The sequence below is a fragment of the Meriones unguiculatus genome, chromosome 10 (assembly GCF_030254825.1).
Source record: "Meriones unguiculatus strain TT.TT164.6M chromosome 10, Bangor_MerUng_6.1, whole genome shotgun sequence".
NCBI classification, from domain to species: Eukaryota; Metazoa; Chordata; class Mammalia; order Rodentia; family Muridae; genus Meriones; species Meriones unguiculatus.
The window spans coordinates 4,979,233-5,006,932 of record NC_083358.1 but is presented as its reverse complement, the minus strand read 5'-3'; the positions used below and the strand labels follow the sequence as shown (position 1 = coordinate 5,006,932).

General features: G+C 47.6%; 1 protein-coding gene across 1 annotated transcript; it reads left to right on the top strand.

Moving 5' to 3' along the window:
* Nucleotides 1–27,700, top strand: LOC110545245 (AFG3-like protein 1). Its single transcript, XM_021631226.2, has 16 exons — nucleotides 1–185; nucleotides 3,498–3,585; nucleotides 5,287–5,372; nucleotides 6,503–6,652; nucleotides 8,698–8,766; nucleotides 9,756–9,880; nucleotides 11,155–11,425; nucleotides 14,056–14,193; nucleotides 14,393–14,546; nucleotides 16,036–16,143; nucleotides 16,986–17,111; nucleotides 22,468–22,578; nucleotides 24,018–24,133; nucleotides 25,159–25,359; nucleotides 25,438–25,632; nucleotides 25,784–27,700. The coding sequence occupies exons 1-16, from the start codon at nucleotides 48–50 to the stop codon at nucleotides 26,000–26,002; spliced, it is 2,295 nt and encodes a 764-aa protein (XP_021486901.1). The 5' UTR covers nucleotides 1–47; the 3' UTR covers nucleotides 26,003–27,700.

Sequence of the window (27,700 nt, the reverse complement as noted above, 5' to 3'; positions counted from 1 at the left end):
CGGCTGCGCGTGCGCGCGCCCAGGAGGCGCGAGGTTAGGGCGGGGGAATGTTACTCCGGCTGGTGGGGGCAGCGGGCAGTCGGGCCCTGGCCTGGCCTTTCTCCAAACTGTGGCAATGTGGCGGGCGCGCAGGAGGCGGCGGGACGGTGTGGAGCAGCGCGAGGCCCCGTGGCACCGCTGGGCAGGTGAGCAGGGAGGCGCTGTGTCCAGGTTCCTTGCGCCGTGGTGGGGGCTGCGCTGGGCGTCTCCGTGACGTCATCAGTCTGCGGCTAGGTCGAGCCGCGCAGCCGCTTTCTGGTTTCCTCAGACTCCAGCAGGGTCTACCTACCGCTGGTCCTAATACTTTGGCGGGTGGAGAGTGCGATGTAGCCTTTATTTGGCTACTTGTATGTATGTGTATGGATAGACTTTATTCACTAAGGAGGCGTAGGTCTCCATCCTAAGCAGAGAAAGATGGCTACCAGGGGTTCCCGCCATTGATGCTTCCTTCTTAGGTAGTTTGGCCTTATTACATATTTTACCACCCCCCCACGGAGTGTGCGTCTGCCGTTACAGTAAGGAGGCTCACCATTGAGAAAGATAGGTATGCTGGAACTAACCGTGCTGAGTCTCCATCTTCAAATAGATCTGTGTTATTACTCATCACGGGGCCATAGAGCTGTTCAGACTCAGCTCGGTTTTGGTCCTGTTGTTCCCTATTAATATGATAATAGTGTTGTGTAACTTCCCGTGAGCAAATGTCTATTTACCCTAGACAGGACGCTCATTGATGAGTCAAAGAAATTATTAAATTCCTCCAGCTCTGTGAACCAGTGAGCTTATTGGAATTAACTCCGGGAGCACTGGGGGAAGGGTTATCTACAGGAGTGACTCAAAAGTAGTTTCATCATTAAAAGGCCCACGCGTAGGTGACAACCCAAGGAAAAACTGCATCCCTGGAGCTCCCTGATAAACCTGCTGTCGGTGCCACTGGAGAGCCAGTCACACCTACACACCAGCAGTTGTTTAGCTGCCTGTGTAGTTTTGGGATGGACCTTGTGGATTTTTTAAGTTCCTGAGCATAAGGTTTATGAGCTTCTTGAGTTTGAAGAGCCGCCCTCCTCTCTCCAGGAGGGAATCTTTGCATTCGGTTTTAGCACTGTCATTTGCAGAGTCGTGTCCAGTGTGGAAGATCCTGTTCTGGGAGTTGACCTAGTGACCTAGTGAAGATCAGCCGTATAGTGAACCTTACAGATTGTTTCAGCTCAGGCAGTTCGGAGTCAGTGAGCTGCTGTGGACTGATATCTTCGTGAAAGAAGTATGTTGAGTGGTCTCTGAGTTGGTCATGAGACTTTTCCTGGTGAGACATGACTCAGACAGGTCATCAGAGCTCACCCAAGCACGGGAGACAAGCAGCACACAAAACTGGAAACCGGAGCCACCCTTCACAGCTTCCCGGTTCAGCAGGCTGGAGAGTGACCTTTCCTGGTGGCTCATTTGGTCTGAGCCTCTTCTCCTCTTCTGCCAGGCAACAGGGCTTTTCTGAGAGTCTGCCTTCATTGTGGTCTGTTTTGTCTGAGAGCGACTCAGTCTTTTTGTATATATTTTTGAGAGGGAAAGACCTAATGAATCTGGTCAGTTTCAGGGGTTTTCTGGGCTGTGTGCTTATCTTTTGGAGTGTCCCTGCAGAAGTAAATGCTTCAATCCCAGAGGAAAGTGGTATATAACAAACATTTCCAACCAAATTTAGTTTAGTGAATCACTGAGTTTATTGGGGCTGCTTAAAGGAACATGGGGGATTCAAAGGCAGCTGTGTCACAAAAAAAAAAAAAAAACCCACCCTAGTGTGGCCTTCACTGGCGTCTCCTCTCTAAGCAGTTGGTACGGCTTTTAAAACTTTGCTAGTGTCATTGTGGATCTTGTAACTTTGAGCTTCCCGAGACTGTCACTAGGGAAATTCCATATATGACAGAATTCTCAGGCTGACTCATTTTACTTTCTCTATCAGAAAAAAAAAAAAAAAAACCACAAACGTATTGTTGATATTTTATTGGCGAGGGAATATGGTGTCAGGCAAAGACTGCTCTAGCATCAGCTCTCCTTTGAAGATGTTATGATTTGTGGGCTGAGGGGTTCCCTTAAAACCTGGAAGATAGTAGCACTCTGCTTTCTAGATTTTAAGCTAGATTTGAACACTGTTGTTAGTTCTTTCATGTGATTTTATTTTGAGACAGATCTTACTCCATGACCATGGCTGACCTGGAACAGGCTGTACAGACCATGTTGGCTAGGAATTCACAGATCTACCTGTCTTTTGTCAGTCGATTACTGGGGTTAAAGGCACATGCCTCATGCCCATCCTCCAAGTGATCATTTTTATCCTATAATCTGTCTATAACACAGTCTTTGTAGGGCTGGAGAGATGCCTCAGTGGTTAAGAGGTCCTGAGTTCAGTTCCCAGCACCCACATGGCGACTCACAACCATGATGTCCTCTTCTGGGATCTGATGTCCTCTTCTGGCGTGCAAGTAAACATGCAGATAGAGCACTCACACATTTTGAAAAAAGAGGCGAAAAGGAGATCTAGCACATTGTTTGCAGAAAAGGAGATCTAGCACATTGTTTGCAGAAAAGGAGATCTAGCACATTGTTTGCAGAAAAGGAGATCTAGAACATTGTTTGCAGAAAAGGAGATCTAGAACATTGTTTGCAGAGGGCACATTGGCATGTGTGTACGGGTGAAAGTGAGCAAGTGTATGGCGTGTGTGGAGGTGATATGACGTGAGGAGAAGAGGGCAAAATAGCAGTTAAGTGCTTTGTAACTGATCATCTGGACCCTGCAGGAATAGAGGTAGAGGCAGCCTTGCCCAGGCATGTAGAATAGCAACATTGCCTTGGGGTAGGTGCAGCTGGTATGTTCTGTGTTACAGGAATGAAGAAGGGCTTTCTGAAGAAGCCAGGCCAGAAGATGTTTTATAAGAGCTGCTTGTGTCAGCTGTATGTGTTGATGGGACACAGCTAGGGAGGGTTCTGCAGTGTGGTCTGAGAGAAAGAGCCATTGATGTGCCACATCCATAGCTTGGCTTTGTACCTAACAGAGCAGGGTAACAAAGCTTCTCTGCCAGGAAGGGAACACAGGTCTGTGTACAATGTTTCCATCTGCAGTGAGAGTGGTATCTGACTTGATGCTCTCAAGTAAGGAGAAAAGGACCAACCATCTGTCTCAGTTACTTTTCTGTTGCTGTGATAAACACTGTGACCAAAACAACTTACACCAGAAAGCTTAAGGTTTCAGAGGGTCCGGAGTTCCTGAGGGCAGGAAGGCATGGCAGCAGGTAGCTGGGAAAGCACTGAGAGCTCACATCTCACAGGCAGGTGGCAGATGTATTTATTACTTGCATATTTAGTAGGTAAAGTAATAGCTCACACCTCGGTGTGGTGTGAATCTGTCCCTTTCATCCCGTCCTGGCCAGTCTGAGAGGATGCAGTGTGTACCCTCATCTTTTCTTCTGTTTCAGTGTCCTCCAGGGAGATGCTCCAAGCAGCTGGCTCTGCAGGGAAGACTGACTTCATTTTCTCCAAGGCTGTATTCAAAACCTCCCAGAGGTACGGAACTCCTTCTTCCATCCACCTTCACCAGTGCTGCAGGGTTGGCAGGGCTGGTGCAACCTGCTCAGAGTCCGCCACAGTGACTGAGCAGGTGACAAGGGGCCATGACAGCTGGGATCTTCCTAGTCTTTCTCTGCTGGTTTTCCTGTTGAGCTTTTCCCTCTTGATAGTCATTGACGCTGGCAAAAGTGGAACTTCCAGATGGTGTGTCTGTGTGAACCTTTCGGGAGGTGTGGGAATGTGTTTGTGTTTTTGTGTAGTTGACTCTGCGGTCCCAGCCTCAGGTTTAGAAAGTAAACAGGTGTTAGTTATGTAGACTAGTTACCTAGAGCACAGCAGTCTCCTGGGAGCCCTTCAGAGCAAGCCATGGGCTGGGCTTAGTGTGCTGAGCAATGGGATCATGCACACAGGTCTCCAGAGAGTGGAAGAAAATATTCCCTTGCCCACATGTCTGTGCGAACCTGGGCTGCATGGTGCCTTGACCGTGTAAGAAATGAGGCAGGAAGGAGAGCTAACTTTCTTCTTGCTTTCTCAGCCGTTTCTCAGTATTGTTGCTTTTCTGAGTGTGTGTGTTTTTGTTTTGTTTTTTTCTTTTAAAAATGCTAGAACTTCTCCATTTTGTTCCTAAGGGTTTAAGAAATTTTTTTAAGAATAAAAACAGAAGAAACACAAACCCAATTCAGTAGCTTCAGAAAAAGGTAAAAAGGCCAGTTTGATAAGTCAGACAGTCGTGTTTTACAGTTCAGTGTTTTTAGTATTTTTTATTTTTATTTTATATGCATAAGTGTTTTGCCTGCATGTATGTTTGTGTACCATGTACATGCCTGGTGCCCAGAGAGGCCAGAAAAGGCCATCAGGCCCCATGGAACTGGAGCTACGAATAGCTGAAGTGTGTGTTGTGGTGGGTGGGAGAGGCTTGCAAGCTTCAGGCTAGCCTGGGCTACATAATGGAGCCCCATCTCAAAAAAACAAAACAAAACTGCTTATGTTTGAAGCTCACAAAGTAAAATTTAAGGGATTTTATATGTATCTAAAGCTGCTTTCCAACAATATCTCTCAGCTTGTTCCTTTTTTCTGTTAATTTGTTATTCATTTGTTTTGGTATGCCTATTTGTGCATGTATTCTGCATATATGTACATGTGTTTGTATGCTAGAGGTCAATACTGACTGTCTTAATCACCCTCCAATGTATTTTTAATTTTCTTAACTACGTTATTTATTTGTGTTCGTGTGAGAGAGAGAGAGAAGTGGAAGGCAGAGGTTGTGCCAGAGTTGGTTCTCTCCTTCTGTCACTTGTGTTCCAGGGCTAGAATAAGGTTGTCGTCCTTGGTGGCAAGTGATTTGATGAACCGTCTCACCATGCCTCCACCTTATTTTTTAGACCAAGGTCTGTTATTGAACCTGGAACTTGCTGGGAAGGCTGGACTGGCTTCACCAGTACGCCTTGGGGATGCTTTTTGTCTCTGCTGCTGTAGCACTGAGTCCCACAAGCCCCTTGCACCTGGTTCTTCACGCAGGTGCTGGGACCTGAACTCAGGTCCTTATGTTTGCAGAGCAGGCACAACACAGGCTGCCTCCCTAGGCCTTCCTCTTTTTCCTTTGAATTTTCTTCCTTGGGAAATTATATATACCTCTTTTCTGTTGTAATGCAAGACTTCTTCTCTCTGTCTTTCTTTTTTTAATCTTCCAAACTGTAGAACCAAATAATGCTGGATCTGGAGGAAATGGAGGCAAGAGAGGAGGGAAGCAAGATGACTTTGCCTGGTGGAAACGGATGCAAAAGGTTTGTGTATCTGAAGAGCAGGGCCAGACATTCACTTCCCTAGAGGGTGTGGGCCATGCAGAGCTCCTGCTTTAAGTGTCTTTGTCTTATTTTGTTCCTGCTGTTGGACAAAATTATTTCTTGTTTGTTTGGGTATTTTTGAGACATGGTCTCCTTATGTAACCCTGGCTGAACTAGAATCTACTGTGTTGCTTAGGCTCATGGAGAACCTCCTATCCCTGCCTCCGAGTACTGGAATTACAGATACACACCACCATGCCCTGCTTAGATTTCATACTTCGTAAATACTGTACATTTATTCAAAATTAAAGAGGCTAGAAAGTGCAAGCTAGGAAGGCTGATGTGTCGGAGGCTTTGCTCTGTTTTCAAGGCTCCATTCATGGCGTCTTATATGTTGTGTCATCTATAGAGGAGCAGTACTTTATCCTTATATAGCAAGAAGACACAAAATGTGTCCTTTAAGACCCTCTGCCTCTCTGAATCCTGGGATTACAGATTTGCGACACTGTGTCTGGCTAAGGTCCGGCTTCTTAATGCTTTCACCGTTGGTGCTGATTTCCAGTGTGGATGTTTGAGGGACATAAACAGTTCAAAGAATCTAATAAATGTATTAAAATGTGTCAAGACTTCTGTCTGAGTTAACAGAGTCCCGATAAGAGAAAACCTTCTGCAAGGCCTCGTGGCGCATGCCTTTAATTCTAACACTTGAGGGGCGGAGATAGACAGAGCTCTGTGAGCTTCAGGCTGCACAGTGAGTTCCATGCCCACCAGGGCTCCACACTGAAAACAGGAATTGTCACTTTCATAAAGTAACTGTCCTGAGGCTGGGAGTGTGGCTCAGTCGCAAAGCTCTCAGCCAGATTATGGGAGTCTCTGCATTCACTCTCCAGTGGATGAGCATGTGCTCAGTGGCGAGGAGCTCAGGCTCTGTGGGAGGACCCTGATCCTCACATCAGGCAGCCTATAACTGCCTGGAGCTCCGGTTCCGTGGAACCAAACTCCCTCTTCTGGCCTCCATGGGCACCCCCTTCCCAGGCACACACACATACATATAAGTAAAAAAAAATAAGCAAAAACTAATCCCCCTCACTTGTCATTTAACTAGACAGCGTGTTATCTTTTCTTCTTAGGGGGAGTTTCCTTGGGACGACAAGGATTTCCGGAGCCTGGCTGTCCTGGGGGCCAGTGTGGCCGTGGGCTTTTCCTACCTCTACTTCCGGGACCCCGGGAAGGAGATCACCTGGAAGCACTTCGTGCAGTATTACCTGGCCAGAGGTCTGGTGAGGAGATTTACCGACTGTGCTGGGCACAAGGGCTGTGCAGGAGGCCTGCGGTACTGGAGCTGCTCGGGAGGGGCTGAGAGTCCAGAGCAGCCACCTTGGGGCACACCCAGATGATCTTTCGCAAGAATGGTGCTGAGCAGTGCCAGGCCCGCTTCCTGGCTGGGTGGAAGCTGCCTTAACATCACATTCTGCTTTTTGTCTTCTTTGGCTGGTTTTCTGAATTTTGGCTCTAGCTGTTTGTCTTTGAGATTCAGTCTCGCATGATTCACAGCTTTTCTTTCCCTCCCTGTGCCTCTGGCCCCTGTCGGCCAGCCCTGGACCTGTGAGACCCTATCTTGTGAGAAGTGCTTGGTAGCTTCCCTAGTAGTAGTGAGGACACAGCTCTTCCCTGGCCACAACCTGCTGTCTGTGGGCGTCCTGTGAGGACAACGAGAGTGTGTTTGGGAGGCTCTTTACAAAAGATTGGGCTTGCCTTGTCATTCATTTATACCCTAGTGGTCTGAAGCTGTTTGATGAATGGTGGTGGTAGCACAACCTTTAATTCCAGAACTCAGGAGGCAGAGGCAGGTGGATCTCTGGGTTCAAGGCCACCCTGGTCTATAGAGTTTCAGGACAGCCAGGGCTACACAGAGAAACCCTGTCTTCAGACTGTCCCCTTGCCCCCTGAAAAAAAAATTGGCAATGGCTGAGAAGATGGAAGAGTTGCTCTTCAGAGAAGCTTAGCTCCCATGTCAGGCAGCTCAGCAGTCTGGAACCCTGAGCTCGGGTTATCGCGTGTCTTCTGGCCTGTATGGGCACCTGTACACAGGTGGTAGACACACAGACATGTAAACAAAACAAACCCTAAGCGAGAAGGACAGCACTGTGTCGTCACATTTACAAAATGGGTTGTATCCCGCTGTGGTTTTTTGCTTTGTTTTTTTGTGTTTTGTTTTTGTGGTTGTTGTTTTTGAGGTACGATTGTTCTCTGTATGTAGCTTAATCTGGCCTAGAACTTTGACTAATCCTCCTGCCTCCTGAGTACTATAATTACATATGTGCCTATTTTCTTTTCTCCTTTTCCGTTTCTCAAAGGTACATGTCAGTCTGTTGTACAGCTGCTAGCAGCTCATGAGCCTCTGGAACTGCTTATGACAGTGTGTGTGTGTGTGTGTCTGTGTGTGTGTGTTGGATAAAGTATTTCTGAATCAGGATCAGGTCTATACTCAGGATTTTACTGAACTGGATAGGGAAGATGGCTCAATGTAGAAGCTTGCTGTGCAGGCATGAGGATCTGAGTTAAAATCCCCAGAACCCACATAGAAGCTGGACTCACAGCAAAGTGGCCTGTGGTCCCTGTACCTATGGGGAGATCAGAATCCCAGGAGAATTCCTGGGAACTTTGGGCCAGGTAGTCTGGAAGATGCATTGGGAAAACAGAGATGTCTAGAATCTATGGAGGATTTCAACCTGTGGGTCTCCCCCCCTTGGGGGATGAATGAGCTTTAGACAGGGGTCACCAAGACACACAGATATTGGATTATGATTCATGACAGTTGCAGTTATGAAATAGCAGTGAAAATAATTCTGTGGTTGGGGTCACTACAACATGAGGAACTATTAAAGGGTCACAGTGTTCGGACGTTTGGGAACCATTGGTCTAGAACAAGGTAGGGGGTGAGGACCGGCCCCTGAAGTTCTCCTTTCATGCCCACATGTATGGTGGCGTGTGCACCCACGTTCATACATTGTATAAAGAGATTTTACTCTCTTGTCAGCAGAAGACCAACGTATTCTGCTTAGGGTTTTAAAGTTTGGAATGGAGCTCAGATGTACAAATCGGAGCGTCTTCTTGAATCCTTGTTTATTAATGTGACAAGAGATTTATGTCCCAAGCTTACAGATCCAAGAGAGCAAGAAACTAAAATGTAGACCGGGCTGCTAAGGGCATGGGATGATGCGCTGTCTTTAGGGGGCAGGTGTGCCCATGGCTACAGTGCTCCTGGTTGGCTTGAGCCCTGCTTCCTGCCTCGGCTGTTACAACTGCTTTTCTCTTTTCCAAGGTGGATCGGCTGGAGGTCGTGAACAAGCAGTTTGTGCGTGTAGTTCCTGTTCCTGGGACGATACCCGAGGTGAGAGGTGAATTTAAGGCCAGAGTCCCAGGTTGATTTGTTTGGTGAGACAGAATCTCACTGGGTATTGGGGGTTGGAACTGTGTTGACCAGGCTGGCATTACACTCATTATTTTTATTTTTGTTAGTTCTGTGTCTGCGGGCATATGCATGTGAGTCCAGGTGCTTGCCTTGCTAAGGACACAGGTGTTAGAGCTGGAGTGACAGATGGTTGTGAGCCTCCTGATTTGGGTGCTGGGAACCAAACTTTGGCCCTCTGCAAGAGCAGCGCACGCTCTGAGTTGCTGAGTCATCTCTCCAGCTCCTCGATACATTATTTTAAAAAAGTGTGAAGTAGACTTGTCCATTCAGTGAAATACCTTTTTAGTTGTCCAGCAGTCCAGGTTGTAGGTGGTTTGTGCCGGAGGGATGGCTCGGCTGTAACTATATGTCCAGCACCCAGGTGGCGCCTCACAAGGATTTGTCACTTCAGTTCCAGGGGATCTGTTGCCCTCTTCTGGCTTCCACAGGTACCAGGCATGTACATAGTGCACAGATATTTAGCATGAAAAATACCCATACACAAAAAATTTTAACAGAAAATTTAAAATTATTATGGTTTATCTTACTTTCTTAAATTGATAATGCTTAATAAGGAAGCCTTTAAGTCTACTATAATTAATTTTTGTCAAGTAATAAAACTACTTGCCAAAAAATATGACTAAAGAAAACAAAGACAAAGACCTTGGCTATTGTAGCATTTTATATTTTGTCCAGAACTTAAAGCCTTGAAGTTCTGTGTGCCCAGAGCTGGCGAGCTGCTGTTTGCGCTTGGCGCTGGAGCTGGCTTCAGGAAGGGATTAGTCTGTCTCTAATGGTCAGAGAGCGAGGAAAGAGGCTTTTCTAGCTGAGGAGTCAGGGATTTGAGAACACAAGTGTGGATGCACATGACGGAGCCATTCTGTGCAGGACACAGTGGCGTAGACTAAACTCTCTTTTGGTCTCTGCAGAAGTTCGTGTGGTTTAACATTGGTAGTGTCGACACCTTTGAGCGGAACCTGGAGTCTGCGCAGTGGGAGCTGGGGATTGAGCCCACCAACCAGGCTGCAGTGGTTTACACCACTGAGAGCGATGGGTAAGTCCTAGCCTCGAGGAGGCCAGGGAGGCTCCAGTGTGGGGCGTCTGTTGCTGAACACAAAACATCCAGCATTTAACCAGTTTTGCAGCATGTTTATTTTTTTTAACATGTTATAGCATCTGCTAATATCTACAGTATCAATGCTAAAAAAGTTTTTTGAGGCAGGGTTTCTCTGTGTAGCCTTGACTGTCCTGGACTCACTCTGCAGACCAGGCTGGCCTCGAACTCACAGAGATCTGCCTGCCTCTGCCTCCCAAGTGCTGGGATTACAAGTGTGCAATACCACTGCCCCACATTATGGTCTATTTTTATGTTTAAAAATTATTTTAAGATGTAGTCTCACTCTTTTAGCCATTCAAGTCTCAACTTGTGGGTTTAACGATTCTCCTGCCTCAGTCTCCCAAGTATACACCATGGCACTGGTGTATGTCTGTTTATTGCAAAGAGAATGCCAAACAGCCTTTAAAAAGTATTACACAGGAAAAATAAACATATTAGCTATTGTTATCTTTGCTGGGTCAGAGTCTCTTGAGAAAAGCATATGGTTAAGGCTCTGTCAGACCTACATGGTCAAAGGCTAAGGCTGTAGCCTCCTGCCCTACCAATCCTTTTGTTGGGTGGGTCAGGGCAGGGCAGTGCTTTTAGGACCAGACAGGCCAGATCTGCAGGCAGACCTGGGGACATTTTAGAAACTGTCCCTTTTGTGCACTGAAAGTTTTAGAGTTGCTTATTTTTCTGGAAAACAATGGAACTTCTAACATAGTGAGAATTTTGGTTTCTTTAAGAAACACAGAAATATTATAGGAACATGTTTTCGTTTTAATCCCAGGTATGGAGATAGGAAGTTGGTTTGTAGCAGCTGACTATGATTTGCTTCATACTCTAGCAAAGGTGTGATTTTGCCAGCTGCAGATAGTTTCTGCAAGAGTGTGACATTTGGAATTGTGGGAACTTTTGAGAGGGTATATAGAGCCCCAATAGGCTGGTGTTTGTCGGTTGCTGTTTGGTAAATAGTTGTGTGCAAAGAAACAAGAAGAAATTAGATACCCTGAGAGGAAAGGCCAAACTTTCCTCAAGGAACTTGACACCCTTATTCAGCAGGAAGCAGCCTAATGATAACACTGACCACATTACTTTTTTCTCCGATCTAGTGTTAGGAGGTTCAAAGGGCGGAGAAGGGTAGAAGGAAATGGAGGCCACAAAGTGCCAAACACCCTGCACTGACCTGTCTCCTAAATGAATGTAAACAGATGGTTTCCTGGATTTTGCAGCTCTTTTCTCAGAAGCCTGGTGCCCACCCTGGTCCTGGTTGGCATCCTCCTCTATGCTATGAAGAGGAGTCCAATGGGGACTGGTCGTGGTGGGCGAAGAGTCGGCCTGTTCAGTGTTGGTGAGACGACAGCCAAGATCTTAAAGAACAACATTGATGTGCGATTCGCAGATGTGGCTGGCTGTGAAGAAGCCAAATTGGAAATTATGGAATTTGTGAATTTCCTGAAGAACCCAAAGCAATATGAGGACTTAGGAGCTAAAATTCCAAAGGTATTGATTTTAGGAAACCATGATACAATCCAAGTTCAACTATAGATTGCTGCGATTTAGAATAGACAAATATTTAACAAGATTTTTTTTCCCTAAGTTTGTATTTCCGTCAATCACAATAGAAGGTGGAAATAGTGCCTTTATTATAAACATTAAAAGTTCTCATGTTTGATAAGATGGCCCATGCCTATAGTTCTAGTACTTGGGAGGTGAAGGCAGGAGGACTAGCAAGAGTTCAAGGCTAACTTAGGCTACATAGTGAGTCAGCCTGTGCTGTAGAACAGAAGATACTGTCTCAAAAAAACAAAACAAGAAACCTCACATTTGTTTGTTTGTTAATGTTACGCTCCCATCTATAATGGCCCAGTGGTAATCTGGCACTCTGAACTCTAGTTACAAGCCTTGCTGTGTTTTGGATAGGGTCTTGCTATGTAGACCATGTAGACCAGGCTGCTTCCTCACAGGGCTGCCTGCCTGTCTCCCGAGTGCTGGATTAAAAGCGTGTGCCACCATGTCCAAGAGAAACGGGATCTTAGATCTTTTTTAAAAAGGGCCCTTTTATTTCAAGGGGCACCTACCAGCAAGCCCAATGAACCAAGTTTGATACCTGGGTCCCATATGACAGATGGAAAGAGAACTACCTTCTCTGAGTTGACCTCTGACCTCCACATGTGTGTGGTGGTGTGTATGTGTCCACATTTGCATATTAACAGATAAATACATTAAGCTGGGTATGTGGCTTTGTGAAGGAAGTTTGTCACCAAAGTTGACAGTCTTGAGTTCTTTTTTCTTTCACTTTTTTTTTTTTCTTTTTCCTCAAGACAGGGTTTCTCTGTGTAGCTCTGGCTGTCCTTGAACTCACTTTATAGACTAGGCTGGCCTCAAACTCTCACAGAGATCTCCTGCCTTTGCCTCCATAGTGCTGGGATTGAAGGTGTGTGCCACCACTGCCCAGCTGGGGAGTGTCTTAGCAAGGGTTTCTGTTGCTGTAAAGAGACACCATGACCAAAGCATCTCTTATAATGGAAAACATTTAACTGGGGCTGGTTTATAGTTCAGAGGTTTAGTCCATTATCATCATGGTAGGCGGCGTGTAGGCAGACACAGTGCTGGAGATGGAGCTGAGAATTTACATCTAGATTGGCAAACAGTAGGAAAAGAGAGTGACGCTGAGCCTGGTTTGAACATGTGAAACCTCAAAGCCCATCCTGGGTGACTGACACATTTCCTCGAACAAGGCCACAGCTACTCGAATAAGGCCACAGCTCCTAATCAGCCTGTGGGGCCTATTGCCATTCAAACCACAGGAGAAAGGAGTCTGTTTCATCTTGTACTTCTGAGTTCATGAAGGATGTCAGTGCAGAGCTCAAGCAGGCAGGAACCTGAGGCGGAGGCCATGGAGGTGGGCTGCTTGCTGGCTTGCTCCCTGTGACTTACTCAGCTTGCTCTTTCATATAACCTAGGGCCACTTACAGATTGTACTACCCCCCGGTGGGTTAGGCCCTCCCGCACCAGTCATCACTCAGGAAAACACCCCACAAACTGTCAGCAGGCCAGGCTGATGGAAACGTTTTCTTAAACGAGGTTCCCTCCTTTTTGGTGACTCTGCTGTATGTAATATTGACAGAAAACCAGCTGGCACAGTACGCCTCAGCCCATGTGTGAAGGTCGGAGGACAACGCACTTTCCATCTTGTTTGAGACAGTCTCTTGTTGTTTGCTCCTGTGTGCCGGGCTACAGTTTCTGTGGATTTTCCTGTCTGCCTCCTATCTTATGTACCAGCACTGCTCTTGTGCCCAGCTTTATGTGGGTTCTGGGGGTTTACACTCAGATTCTCAGATGTCTGGCCTGAACAATGGATAGACCCCTGGAAATGAGGTGTGTCCACCCTTCAAGTCAGAAAGGCTATGGAGCTAGACAAGATTCCCAGGCTGGCTTTCAACAGGCAATTGTGTTTCACTCCTGGGTGGCAGTGCAAATTGGTCTGCTGTTTTAGAAGAGAGCAGTTAGGCTGTAATCACTAAGGAAAGCATTCTGGTTCTAAACCACTTCTAGGCCTATTCTTGCAAAAGCCATCTTCTCCGAGTGAGGAGCATTTTGATGCTGTGTCTGTATAAACTGTGCACTGATTATATGCCTGCATGTGCGTATTCATGTGTGCACATGTAGGTGTGTGTACTTTTACATGGGAAGGGGGTAGGCCAGAGGACACCTTTGGATGTCATTTCTCAGGAGCCTTCTGTTTTGGCCTGTAGCTTATGAGTTAGGCAAGGCTGGGCCTGTGGGAATCAACCTGTTTCTGCCTTCTAACGCTGTGATTACAAGTGTGATCATCTCTGTGCCTGCCTTCTTTACATTGGTTGTAGAAATTGAACTCAGATCTCTGTGCTTGTGGGTCCTTACCTCTCCTGAGCCATTTCTTCAATCATGTGCATTCATCTTTTAAAGGGAAAAGATTTTCTGAAAATCTTAGGCTCTAAAAGTGATGTGTTTGATGAGATTCTTGTTGGTTCTATAACTTGCCTGTGTGTGTTAGGAAACATTCCTTTTTAGATCTGAGTAGAAACTGGGACTGTTCCCAGCATGCTGTCTGTCCCTCTGCAGAACTATGTGTCCCTCTTCTCTTGCAGGGAGCAATGCTCACTGGTCCACCTGGTACTGGCAAAACTCTTCTTGCAAAAGCAACTGCTGGGGAGGCCAATGTGCCCTTTATCACTGTGAATGGCTCAGAGTTCCTGGAAATGTTTGTTGGTGTTGGGCCAGCGCGGGTAGGTGGTGAGCTATAGAACATGCCAGCACACTTCTTGCCCATGGTCAGTCATCTGGTATAGCGGTAGGCTTTAGTGGGACAAGCCCCGAGTGCACCCCATCCGGGAGGTCCTAATGCATCAAAAGGAGGACCAAGGGTGCGCTATTCTGTGTGATGGGAATGTAAATAACAAAAGTGGGTCTGGATTCCCTTTACAGGTCCGCGACATGTTTGCAATGGCCAGAAAAAATGCTCCTTGTATTCTATTCATTGATGAGATTGATGCAATCGGCCGGAAACGAGGCCGAGGCCACCTGGGAGGCCAGAGTGAGCAGGAGAACACTCTAAACCAGATGCTCGTGGAGATGGACGGTGAGTGGATCCTGCGGCAGGTTGGTAGGTGCTCACCCTCCACAGGGTGTGTGTTCACTCTTCTATCTAACTGTCTGGCCTGACTTGGAGCTCTGATTCTTCCTGCCTCCATCTCCTGGGTGCCAGGATTACAGGCATGTGCCACTGCGTCTGAATGACACATTCTGATTTTAAGGAAGAATGCTCTCAAGCAAATGTGTGAGAAATCAGTGTTTGGGCCTCACTGCACAGTGAGAAATCTGTGCTCCTCACTACACAGTGGGAATTCCTTCACGGGGGCAGGAAATTAGCCGGGATGAGGGCCCCTGCTTCCCTGGGGAGGTAGTCCAGGCATGTGAGTGTGAATGTCCCTTTTGGTGCACACAGGACAGCCATACTCCTTTCATGGGCCTTGTTCTGCTGATCTCAGAGTTGTTCTAGCCAGGGCATACCTCCATGGGATCTGTATACCTCCATGGGATCTCTCTGCATTTGAGTTTGGAAAGGTCTCACTGGATCTTTGGCACGTTCTGTCTTCATCCTAGCTTTAGGGTCATGTGAGGTCCCTAAGCCCTCCTGGGTTCAGTGTTTTGCCAGCGAGTCATAGACGCAGTTGTATTTAGGTGTGATCCAGCACAAAGAAAGGACACAACAAAAGTAGCCGAAGGGGGCCAGAGGGAATGGCTTCTGGGATCAGATGCACCCTCTCCAGTCTTGACCAGGAGCAAGCTGTGATGACATGTGGGGGTTGCCTTGATCAGGAGGCTTGGGGGGCCTTAGTTCCTGATGTTTTCTCTGGGCATTGGTCAGGTGCCCTCTGCTTGCTAGGTAACAAGATTCTAGACTTTTGGGAAGAAGGTAGGTATTGTATAAATATCCCATTATCTGCACTGGTAGTTTGGTCCCAGGGAGCCGTTGTCAGAGAAAGGTAGGCGAGGGCAATGACCCCTGTGGTCCTGAAGACAGCCAGAGCACTTGTGTGCACTTCTGTGCATAGCAGCTTGTTTTTATTCTCCACGATTAAATCTTCAGTACCTAAGCCAAGTGAAGTATGTCGTTACTGTGCGCCCCTCTGAGGGGGCCAAGTGGAGATAGGACAGGACAGGAGACGCATTTGCACATCCTGACGCCATCTTCACGGGCTTTCCTTGGATGGGTGTTCCTTGCTTGCCATTACTTGGCTGCGCTCCATGAATCCTCCACAAGGACTTGGTTAGCAAGAACTGACAAGACAGTATCAGACTGGCAGGAGCCAGGGTACAGAGGCGCCTCCCCGCGCTGAGCTTTATCTCTCAGCCTATCTCAACTCATAGGTTCCCTGTTCACCGAGAAAAGGTCTGCTTTCCACCAGTAGATGTGTACCTCACTCAGCAGGAGGTGATGGTCTGAGTCCCTAGGGCGACTGAACAGGGTACCCACAGGAGGGTGGGGCAAGCAGAAGGGGAGGGAGCTGCCTGAGGGGGCTTGGAACGGCCCTTTCCTCACATTAACCAGCCTTGCTTATGTTTAGGGTTCAACTCTACCACTAATGTGGTAGTGTTAGCTGGCACCAATCGCCCCGATATCCTTGACCCAGCCCTGACACGGCCTGGCCGGTTTGACCGCCAGATCTACATTGGTGAGTGAGTGCAGGTCATGTTTTGGGTTTGGATCTCAGCCCCTTAGTGCGTGAGGTTAGAGGCATGGGGATCTCCTTTTCTCCTTTTCTCCTTTGGAGGTGTTCATGCTGGGACTCATCTGGCATTTGGGGAATAAGAGGTGTGGTTTGGGCTGTCCAGATGTCCTTGTGAATGGCTAGAGCAGTGTAACAGATTTCTGTTCTCCAGACTTGATTTTCATACAGTTTTATAAAACCTTGATACTTTAGAAAACAAGAGTTTATCCCTTGTCCTTCCGCTGATGGTCACCGATGTCAGCCTGCCCCTCACATTTCCCAAGTGGAACACATTACCTGTGTTCAGGACAGTTCAGGGCCGTGTGGCCTTGGGGAGTGGATTTAATATTTAGAAGGTAGAGGGGTTTCTGTGTGTGTGTGAGTGCCTGTGTGTGTGACAGTGCCTATGTATGTGAATGTGTATGTGTTTGTGTGTGAGAATATGAGTGTGTATATCTGAGTTTGTGGTGTGGTGTGTGTGAAAGACTGTATGAGAGAGAGAGAGAGAGAGAGAGAGAGAGAGAGAGAGAGAGAGAGAGTTGTGTGTTTTACTGGTGATTGACCCCAGGGGCTTGTTCATGGTACATCTGCCAATGAGCTACATACCTAGGTCAAGAAGGTGTTTTGATTGTGGCTTTGCCCAGTTCAAGTACACTTGGGATTTTTGACCATTCCAACCTTGCTGCAGTCAGGTGATGGTGGAGGGAGCTCTCTGTCTGTACTTGAAGTTCTTTGGCGTAGCCGTGGGGAGACCCATCCCAAAAACTCTGAGAACATGCTTTTGTGTGTCTCACGTTCTTCTTTAGGTCCCCCTGATATCAAAGGCAGGTCGTCCATCTTCAAGGTCCACCTGCGTCCACTCAAGCTGGACGGAAGCCTCACCAGAGACACCCTTTCAAGGAAGCTGGCAGCTCTCACTCCAGGCTTCACTGGTGAGTGTGACTGGCAGCTCCTGCGCGTCTTTGCAGGGGTCGTTATGTGCTTCTCAGTGCTCTGTAGCCACAGGCGCACACCGTATTTGGTCCTGGTCACTGCTCACCCTGTGGACCACTGAGCCTCCTGAGACCTTTCAAAGGCTTCAGCTCTTCAGCCTTCTTCCTGAAGGCTGTAGGTGCCCGTTTGAGTTGGTGAGTTTCTGTGTAGACTGGAGTCTCTACTGCAGAGGTGACAGTGTCGGAGGGCCGTTCCCTGAGGAGAGAGTCACAACACACTTTGCTGCTCTTGGCTTGACTCTTATCTGCAGTGATTGTTTGGCTTCTCAAAACCTAGTCACAGGTGCTAGGATTCTTGTGTCTCTACCAGAGTGCTTTGAACCCCAGAAATGGGTGGGAGCCTATCAAAGGGGTTTTCTGTCCTGTTTGCCTCTCCAGAGCAACCCTCTGAAGACCACCGTGGCCCCGTGGTCATTGTAGAAGCTCTGACCCACAGCTCTCTCCTTCTGTTTCATTTGGCGGTAGAACATCCTCCCTCTAGTTCCCTCTAGTGTCCTGCTCAGCACTGGACCAGGCATGCGCACACACATTGTGCGCTTGTTTGTGCTGTAGTGGTGAGAAGCTCTTGCCAGGCTAACATGGAAAGGGCCTCCTTGGTATTCTGTGTCAGTGTCCTTCTGGCCCCATTTTCTGGCCCCTTGCAGAGTTCAGGTGTCTACTTCATGTGCAGCTGAGGAATAGAGTGAGTTACCCAGACGTTAGGTTTCCCGGCTGGGCCCCTGGCGGTTTTCAGCTTGGGGGTGCCACTACATTAGAGGGCCCAGCAGCTGAGATTGTTTGCTGCTCCTCCAAAGGACTACGCCAGGTACCCACACCTGTGGTGGGTGGGTCACAGCTGCCAGCACCTCTTGCTCCAGGAGCTTGATGCTCTCTTATGTGGTGAGAATTATGAAAATTTGGTTTCTTAAAAAAAAAAAAACCTCAAAATATTGTGACTATGTTTCCATTTTAATCCCAGGTGTGGGATATGGGGTTGCTTCACAGCAGCTAACTATGATTTGCCTCCTGCTCTAGCAGAGGGCGTGGTTTTGCCAGCTGCAGATAATTTCTGCAAGTGTGTGATATTTGTATTTCTCAGGATTTATAAATGCTAGCACCCTAGAGGCAGGGTTGGTGGTTGTTGGTCATTTGGGGTGGGTGGGTGGGGTGGGTTGTGGTTTATTAGTCGTGCTGAAAGGAGAAACAAGAAGAAACTAGATTGAAGGATTTCTATCTCTCTTTCTCTCCTCTATCCTTCTTTCTCTCCTATCTAGTGATAGGGGGTGAAACCGGGTGGATAAAGGGTGAAAAAGAAGAACCCACAAAGTAGCAAAATCCAGCTACACTTCTGGCCACCAAGGTCACCTACACACATACACATAAGTAAGTAATAAAATAAATTTAAAAAAAAAACAAAAATTACCTTTCCTCCTCAAGACCCCTTGTCCCTAATGGGAGCAGCATGTAGTCTCTGTGATTATAAAGACACTGAGGACAGAGCTCTGTCATTGTTTCTGACAGCATGGGCCATGTCGAATCCCATGTTAAAAGAACTGTTGGCATGGTTACAGAGTCATGGAAATCGCAGCTTACTGTGGCACTCCATTGGCTCTTCCTGTTGAAGGCTGCTGCTTCCTCTGTGTAATTTTGGATTGACCCCTGCGTAGGAGGCACAACTGTTTCAATCCTGGATATTTCCCCAGAAAGCGGGTAGCTTACATGTCTCTTTCATGTTTTTTGTTGTTGTTGTTTTCTGGTTTTGAGACAGTGTTTTTCTGTGTAGCCTTGACTGTCCTGAACTCCCTTGAACTCACAGAGATCCACCTGCCTCTGCCTCCCTGGGTGCTGGGATTATAGCTGTGTGCCACTGTGACAGGCCTCTACATAGTTTTTGCACTGCAAAACTATGTATCAAGAAAAATAAAAGCAAGTACTGAAATTTTTTGGTTGAGGATTTAACAGAAAACTGTAAAGTCTTCAAACTGGCAGGTGTTGTGTGCTCACAGAGGAAGGAAAAGTTAAAATCTTTCCCCAAGGAAATACAACATTAAGCATAATAAGGACTTTGTTTTGAGACAGGGTTTCTCTATGTAGTCCTGGCTGTCCTAGAACTCTCTCTAGACCAGGATGGCCTCAAACTCACAGAGATCCCCCTACTTCCACGCACACACACACACACACACACACACACACACCGTGTCACCTTTGCCTGGCTTCCGGTTTTTAGACTGGGCAAGTGAGAGTGTTCAAGGGATCCCCGTGAACCAAAGAGTGGAAAGCTTCCACAGTTTGTCCTTTGGTGACCACACTGCTCTCACACATATACATATAAACAAATGAAATTTTAAAAGTTCTTCCAATTAAGTGTCTTCAATATTCTCAAAGATCTAAAAGAAAACATGGACAAAGGACTAAAATAAATCAGCGAAACTGTCCGGTAAGCAGAGTGGTAGTGAAGAGATGGAAATATAAAAGGATCCAAGTGTAAATCTGGAGCTGAGCCAGGTGTGGTGGTGCACGCCTTTAATCCCAGCACTCGGGAGGCACAGGCAGGCACATCTCTCTGAGTTTGAGGCCAGCCTGGTCTACAAAGCGATTTCCAGAACAGCCAGGGCTACAGAGAGAAACCCTGTCTCAAAAATCCAAATAAACAGTTAAATACACCGGGAACTGAAAAGTACTGGAGGTAGAATGTAGAGGGACAGAGCAGGTGTAAGCAGGCAGAAGAGAACCAGAATACGTGGGATGGGTCACAGCAAATGTCGTGTCTGTGGGTGAGAGAGAGGAGAAGATGGAGGAAAGGAAGAGGCAGAGGGGCCTGCGGCAGTCCAGCACCACCTATTGGATTGGGGGAAGGACAGGACAGAATAAATGCAGAAGGGATATTTGAAGATATCATGACACGAAACTTCTCAAACTGGATAAAAGGGGTGAATGCATACACATATCCAAGAAACTCAGTGACTCAAAAGTAAAAATAAACTCAGGCCCATGGTAAGACTTACATATCAAGTGTGAAAACCCAAAGGTATGAGAGGCTGTTGAAAGTGTCAGAGCAGCCCAGTCCTCAATGATGGACACCCAGCTTTTTTTAAAGTCCAGAAGCCACGGATGGGGTGCTGAGGAAACTCAGCTGAGCATTGCGACTGCCAGCACTATCCTTAGAGAGTGAAGGGAAAACTGCAGATTGTGAAAAGGCAGAAGGAGCTTTTCTGTAGATCTGCCTTGCAGGAAAGGAAGGAACTCTTCAGGCTGAAGCAAAAGGGAGATAGATAGGAACTTGAGGCCATAAGGAAAGACACATTTTCAGAGGCGACTGTGTAGGTAAATATTTTGTTTGGGTTTATAACTTTTTTCTGTAAAAACAAGTACTTAACACCAATTATAGATCTGTGTTAAAGAGCATATGTTTTCATGTCTACAGATTCCTACTAGGAGGAGAAAGGAGGTAAAAAAAGAGCAGAATGTATTTATTATTATTATTATTATTATTATTATAGGGTTTCTCTGTTCGGCCTTGGCTATCCTGGACTTGCTTTGTAGACCAGGCTGGCCTTGAACTTGCAGAGATCCACTTGCTTCTGCCTCCTTTAGTGCTGAGATTATAGGCATGTGTCATCAGAGTGTATTCTTATGAAAGCTAGAAATGGAAATACTGACACTGATTTTTAAAATTAAAAGTGGATGTGGTCTACACCTTTAATCCCAGCACTTAGGAGGTAAAGGCAGGTGGATCTGAGTTTGAAGCCAGTCTGGTCTACAGAGCGAGTTACAGGACAGCCAGGGCTATACAGAGAAACCCTGTATCGAAAAACCAAAATTTAAAAAAAAGTATTTCAGATTTGAACATACATATTCATAGCCCCATTGTTTGTAATAATGTGGAACTGTCAGATTTATAACCGTGGATGAGTAGATCAATATATGGTACATACTCTATAGAACAATTTTCAGCTGTAAAAAGGAAGGAAGTACTGGGGGCTAGAAAGGGGCTCCGAGATCGAGTGCTTGGACTTGCAGAAGACCCTGGTTTGGTTCCCAGAACTCACACGCTCACTCAGAGCCACTACTCCAGTCTGCTGCCCCTGGGCACCAAGTACACATGTGATGCCTAGACACATATGGAGCCACAGACTCATGATATTAAAGTAAAAGAAGTTTAATAGAAAGGAATGAGGTGCTCATACACACCATAACATAGATAAGTCTAAAAAATAATGCTCAAAGAAAGAAACCAGACATAACAAGCCTTGTCTTATGAGAATCCCTTTCATGTAAGGGTTTGGGTTTCAGTAGAGATCCAGAAAACCCAAGTGCAGTAATTGATTGGAGTGGGGATAGGAATTAAGTGTCTTAGAGCAGGATCGAGGCTTTAGTTGAAAGCTCTGCTGTCAGTTCTTCCTGTCGCTGTGATAAAACACTCTGATAGAAGTAACTCAAGGGAGAAAGGGCTCCATGGCTCAGCATTCCAGGTTATAGCCCATCGTGGTGGGGGATCAAGGTGGCAGGGGCCTGAGGGAGCTGTCCCTGTCCTGTCTAGTCACAGAGCAATCAGCACTTGACTCGTCTCCACACACACAGCCCAAATCCTTCCCACAGTTAAGATGGAAAGTTGGGGGCTGGAGAGATGGCTCAGAGGTTGAGAGCACTGTCTGCTCTTCCAGAGGTCCTGAGTTCAATTCCCAGCAACCACATGGTGGCTCACAACCATCTATAATGTGAAAGCATACATGCAGATATTGTACACATAATAAATAAATAATTTTAAAAAAACAAAAGATGGAAAGTTGATGTCATCAAGACAGTCTCACTTCCAGCTGCTGTGATAGAACACCATGACCAGGGCAACTTCCAAAACGAAGCATCTCAGTGGGCTGAAGGTTCGAGAGGGTTTGAGTCTGCAGGTGGAGCAGCTGCGTGACAGCAGGAGAGAGCTAAGAGCTCACATTTGAAACCTCAAGTAGGAAGCAGGAAGAATTAACTGGGGGTGCTGTGGGCTCCACTGAAACCTCAAATCCAAATCCCCCATGACACACCTACTCCAGGAAAGCCACACCCCCTAGTCCTTCCCAAACAGTTCTACCAACTGGGGACCACGTATTCAAATAGACAAGCCTGTGGCGGCCATTCCATAAAATTGTGTAGCTAGCCAGAAGCCTTGGCAAAAGTAACAGTGACTGGTGAAGCAATTTCTACTACCTTCACTTTCTGGGGAAGTTTAGCCTGGTTTCTCCTTGAGATTTTGTTTTAATAAAGTTGATCTTGGTGGAACACCAACAGCCAGAAACACTGACTTTGCTTTCTTTTTCTGATTAAGGTGCTGATATTTCAAATGTGTGCAACGAAGCAGCTCTGATTGCTGCCCGCTATCTTAGCCCTTCTGTCCAGGAGCGGCACTTTGAGCAAGCCATCGAGAGGGTCATTGGAGGTGAGTCCATATCCTCTGGGAAGGGATTTTTTTGGATAGCCCAGCCTCACTTCAGCATATAGAAAACAGTTCAGTTTTCTGAACCAACAAAGAAGGAAGGAAAGAAGGTAGGAAGAGAGGAAGGGAGGAAGGAGAAAGAAAGAAGGAAGGAAGGAAGAAAAGAAAAGAAAGAAAGAAAGAAAGAAAGAAAGAAAGAAAGAAAGAAAGAAAAAGAAGAAAGAGAAAAAGAAAAGAAAGTAAAAGAACTAGGGCTCTCCCAGCGGCTTTCACTCCCCTCTGAATTGTATGCAGGCCACATGCAGGCCCTGGGAAACCAGAGCTAGAATTGGTTGTAGAAGGCAGGGAACATTGACTTGGAGGGAGAGCGGAGCTTGGATGAATGATAGGAAAAGTGTGCTAGGCAGGGTCCATCCCAGGGTTCCTACTGCCTGAGCTCTCTTGGGACAGCACTGTTGAAAGCATGAATGTTAGTGTGTTTCTTCATCTTGGTCTGTCTCCACCCAGCACACTGGAAACCAGGAGCAGGCCCCCATCTGTGCTGGCCAGGCAGGCTCTGGAGTCAGGTGGATTAAGGGTCTCTCAGGACTCGGAGACTGAGAGGTGCAAATGCTGCTCTTGGCTGGTCTGGTGTGGTTCCTGGAGAGGGGACCTGGCAGGTGGCAGTGCAGATGAAGCCTGCCGGCTGGCAGTCACCCTTGAGCTTCATCCCCGAGGTCCTGCTCTGCTTGAAAGCCTAATAGTATGGAGGAGTGCAGACACTAGTGAGGGCTATTCCAGCGGCTCTAGGAGCTAGTTACCCAGTCCGTGTAGTGTCGGTCTCAGCAGCTAAGCGCATGGCATTACCTGCTTCTCTCTGTCCTGCACCTGCTCGAAGCGGGCTGACTGCACACTCAGAACATTCCCCTCTATATCGCTGTGTGTGGATGTTGCTTTTGACATCCAGAAAGTGATGTCTTTTGACATAACAGAAAGTGATCTGTACTTTTGACTGCTGACAGTGGCTTGCTTCAAAAAAAATTTTTTTACATTTATTTTTATTTTTTATGTGTAAATCTGTGTACTACATGTGTGCAATGCCCACCGAGTCAGTAGAGGGCGTCAGCTCCCTTTGGAACTGGAGTCTTACATGTTTGTGAGCTGCCATGTGGGTTCTGCTTCCAGAAGCGCTAAGCCATTGCTCCAGCCCTGAGAATGGCCTTCTAAAGCAGGATGACTCGGGCTGGTCAGAGCGGACGAGTGAGTGCTCTCCAGTGCTGGGAGATGGACTTCACCCCAGAGTAGAGGAGCTGGTGCTCAGGGAACACTGTGATCTAGAGGGGGCCGTTCCTCACTAGGCCTTGGGACGGGGATATGGCTGTCAGTCCAGACTGTTGGGTGCCTTTGGGGGCTTGGGGCTGGACATTCTTCCCGTTTCTCACTCCTTGGAATGTGGTTTGTAGGCCTTGAGAAGAAGACCCAGGTCCTACAACCCAATGAAAAGACAACTGTGGCCTACCACGAGGCTGGGCACGCAGTGGTGGGCTGGTTCTTGGAGCATGCAGACCCTCTGCTGAAGGTCAGTTGCTCAAGCTGTGTTTATCAGCTGATGGCCTGGGCGGCCTCTGGGCCCACGTGCCCTCTCTGGCTTCCTAGGTGTCAGCCCACCTGGGTGACGCACACTCACAGGTGTGGCTCTTTTACTCCCCTTTCTCTGTTTTTAAGTATGCATGCATATGTGTGTGTCCGTCTGTGTGCACGTATGGTCAGGTGAGAGCCAGTTTTCTCCTACCATAAAGGTTCTGGTCATAAAGCTTGGTGTTAACAGCCTTTACCATCTGAGCTATGTCACCAGCCCCCTTTCAGTTTTCACGGAATATGTTGGTCTATGATTTGTCAGATTCCTTTTGGGGTAGGGAATCAGAACAGGAGGTTTTGGCTTGGGGTGGGGCCTGGCTTAAGTCTTCAGCTTTGGATCTATTGTCCACATAATTGTGCATTCAGTTCCTGCAGAGCCTCTGTAGTCAGACCTGAGGCTGTGCAGGCGGGCGCTCCCCTCAGGCCACTTCCACTGGTCTCTAGGGGGTCCAGCTCAGGGCAGTTATCCCTCCATCCTTAGTCATGAAGGGCCAGTGCAGTGCCTGATGGAACAGTGTTTGAGGCCCACACACATTAGCCGTGGAATTTTTTTAAGATTAGTGTGAATTTTTTAAGATTTTATGTGTATGAGTATGTTGCCTGCATGTTTGTATGTACACCTCAGCAAAAGAATGTCAGATTCCCTGGAACTCAGGATTTGTTAGTTGGTTGTGAGCATTAGGTGGGTAGTGGGAACTGAACCTGGGTCCTTTGGCTACAAGAGCAGCAAATGCTCTTACTTGTTGAGCCATCTCTCCAGCCTCCTTATTGAGTGCGTGTGTTTGTAGGTGGGTGTAGGTTTGTACACGAGTGCAGCCCTCACAGAGTCCTGACAGGGCCATCTGTTGTGGGGGTACTGGAGTTACAGATGTTTGTAAGCCATCCGATGTGAGTACTGGGAACTCAACTTGGGTTTTCCCCAAGAGCACAAAAACAATGATTCAGCTCCAAGCTCTTATTTTTCAGGTGTCCATCATACCTCGGGGCAAGGGCCTTGGCTATGCCCAGTACCTTCCCCGGGAGCAGTACCTGTACACGCGGGAGCAGCTCTTCGACCGCATGTGCATGATGCTGGGGGGTAGGGTGGCCGAGCAGCTCTTCTTTGGTCGGATCACCACAGGGGCCCAGGATGACCTCAAGAGGGTCACCCAGAGTGCCTATGCCCAGGTGAGCAGCCCTGTCCCACCGTGTGGCCCTGGTAGTTGCCCTGGGCATGACCTACCCTGAGCTCTTCCTGTTCTTCAGATTGTGCAGTTTGGAATGAGTGAGAAGCTGGGCCAGGTATCCTTTGACCTCCCCAGACAAGGTGAAACCATGGTGGAGAAGCCGTACAGCGAGGCTACGGCCCAGCTCATTGATGAGGAGGTCCGGTGCCTTGTGAGGTCTGCCTATGACCGGACCCTCCAGCTGCTCACACAGTGCCGGGAGCAGGTTGAGAAGGTGAGTGGCCCGCTCAGACAGAGCCAGGTCGTGGGGCCCAGGTCGGGCTGTGATCCATCTTCAGGGGCCTGCTTGGGATAGGTTCTGTTCTGTATCAGGACCAATAATATGCTCGTGACCCAGCATCCTGATGGGTGTCCATCCTTTTCAGGTGAGCAGGCGACTCCTGGAGAAAGAAGTGCTGGAGAAGGCCGACATGGTGGAACTCTTGGGCCCTCGGCCCTTTGCAGAGAAGTCCACCTATGAGGAGTTTGTAGAGGGCACCGGCAGCCTAGAGGAGGACACATCCCTTCCTGAGGGGCTGAAAGACTGGAATCAGGGCCGGGAGGAAGGAAGCACTGAGCAGTGCTTGCAGGAGAGCCCTGCGTAACCCGTGGCCTGTGCTGGGAGGCAGCTGTCAGTAACCGGGAAACAGATTAAAACAACTGCAAACAGACGTGTTAGAATCCATTCCATTTAGAATCCACAGAAAAGGGAGCTAGGACTTGGTGCCATCTAGCCAAGGAGATAGGTGAGGCCTGAGACCCTGGGCCTGACCTAGAGGTGGTCAGTTCAGATGGGAGAGAAAGTTGGGCTCTGGCTTCCTTGAAGCCATGAGTGTTGTCTCCTGTGGGATCCCAGGTGTAGGGCCAGCGGGAGCAACATCATGCTTTCAGTAGACAGCTGACCAGTTTCCAGGCATGCCTTTTACAGCTTGCCTGACCCAACACAGTTTGAGTTCAGTGAAGTAGTCAGGAAAATGTAAGCCAGTTAACAAACGAAGCCGACCAGTCAGTCCTGAGGAAAGGAAGCCAGCACACCAGTCAGTCTGTGCCTAAGGGCAGAAGCACGGCCTTCCCTGACCTGTGGCAGCATCAGAAATTTTATTTTCTCAGTCAGCCCTGGCATCTAGCCTGGGCATTTGTCTGTTTCACTGATGGAGTGTCACATTTAATTCCATTTTACAGCAGTCCTTTCCCCAGAGCCCCTGCCTTTTTTTTTTTTTTTTTTTTCTGGAATCACAAAAAGGCTTGTTTTGGGTGGAGCTCTCCAGCTCTGGTGCAGATCTGTCAGCCCTCTTGTTGCAGTAAAGGAAGGGCTTTGTGAACTCCAAGCCTCCACGGGCTGAAAGAGGCATATTCTTCTGCTGATCCTGGGGTGTGGTAAGGCCTGCTCTGTGAGACCTTTTAATGCTTGGAGTCCTGGGAGAGTGTTCTTGTGTACTTCCTCCAGAACACCCTGGGATCACAGAGCTCAGGGTTGCACCTCGGCTGCCTCAGCCATCCCCTCAGGCCTGCTCATGGCCCTGGGGAGGATCCCTTTGCTCCCTCGACTTTTTAAAAGCTTTTTGTCTGTCTACAGGTGTTCATGTGTGCATACGATCATGCAGAGGCCAAAGGTTAACATAGTACATCTTCCTCAATTGCTGTCTTACTTAGTTGATTTTTTCCGTTTATTTATTTGTCTTGTCTGCGTGTGCATGTCCACACACACATGCACCATGGTGCACATGTGTAGGACAGAGGACGACTTTTGAGAGTGAGTTCTCTACTATGTGGGTTCTAAGATCATCGGGTGTGGCAGAACCTGCCTTTTCCTACAGAACCATCTTGCCAGCCAATCTACCTTGCTTTTTGAGGGGGAGTGTGTCTCTTCTTTAATCTGGCTAGATTTGTGGGCCAGCCGCTCCGGGGATCCTCCTGTTCCTGCCTTCCCAGGGCTGGGATTACAGGCGTGACTTTATGCCCGGCGTTATGTGGATGGTGGGGAACTGTATGTTCATGCTTAAGCAGCAAGTACCTTGCAGACCGCGCTCCCTCCAGCCCTTGAATTGATGCTGATGAGCTTCCTGGTGCCTAGCCAGGAGGTAGAGATCTGTCCTCTGCCCCTTGAACCTTTGTCCTTCTCTTTGGGACCTGGCTAAGGACCAGAGTGGCTGTAAGACTATACTGGTGTATATGGTATTGTACATTTTTTAGGTTGTTACTTAGAGCCTCAGAAGCAGACATTTCATCAGGGGACAGAGACTTTCAGCTTTCACTGTTTGTAAAATGTACATTGTGGAATTAAAAAAATTTTTCATTTCTAA

What these genes read in the sequence shown, in the direction of transcription:
- LOC110545245 (XM_021631226.2), top strand. Translation starts at nt 48, where the DNA reads ATGTTACTCCGGCTGGTGGGGGCAGCGGGCAGTCGGGCCCTGGCCTGG. An exon ending in GTATTCAAAACCTCCCAGAG is followed by an intron (nt 3,586 to 5,286) that starts GTACGGAACTCC and finishes TCCAAACTGTAG; the next exon opens with AACCAAATAATGCTGGATCT. An exon ending in TTGGTGTTGGGCCAGCGCGG is followed by an intron (nt 14,194 to 14,392) that starts GTAGGTGGTGAG and finishes TTCCCTTTACAG; the next exon opens with GTCCGCGACATGTTTGCAAT.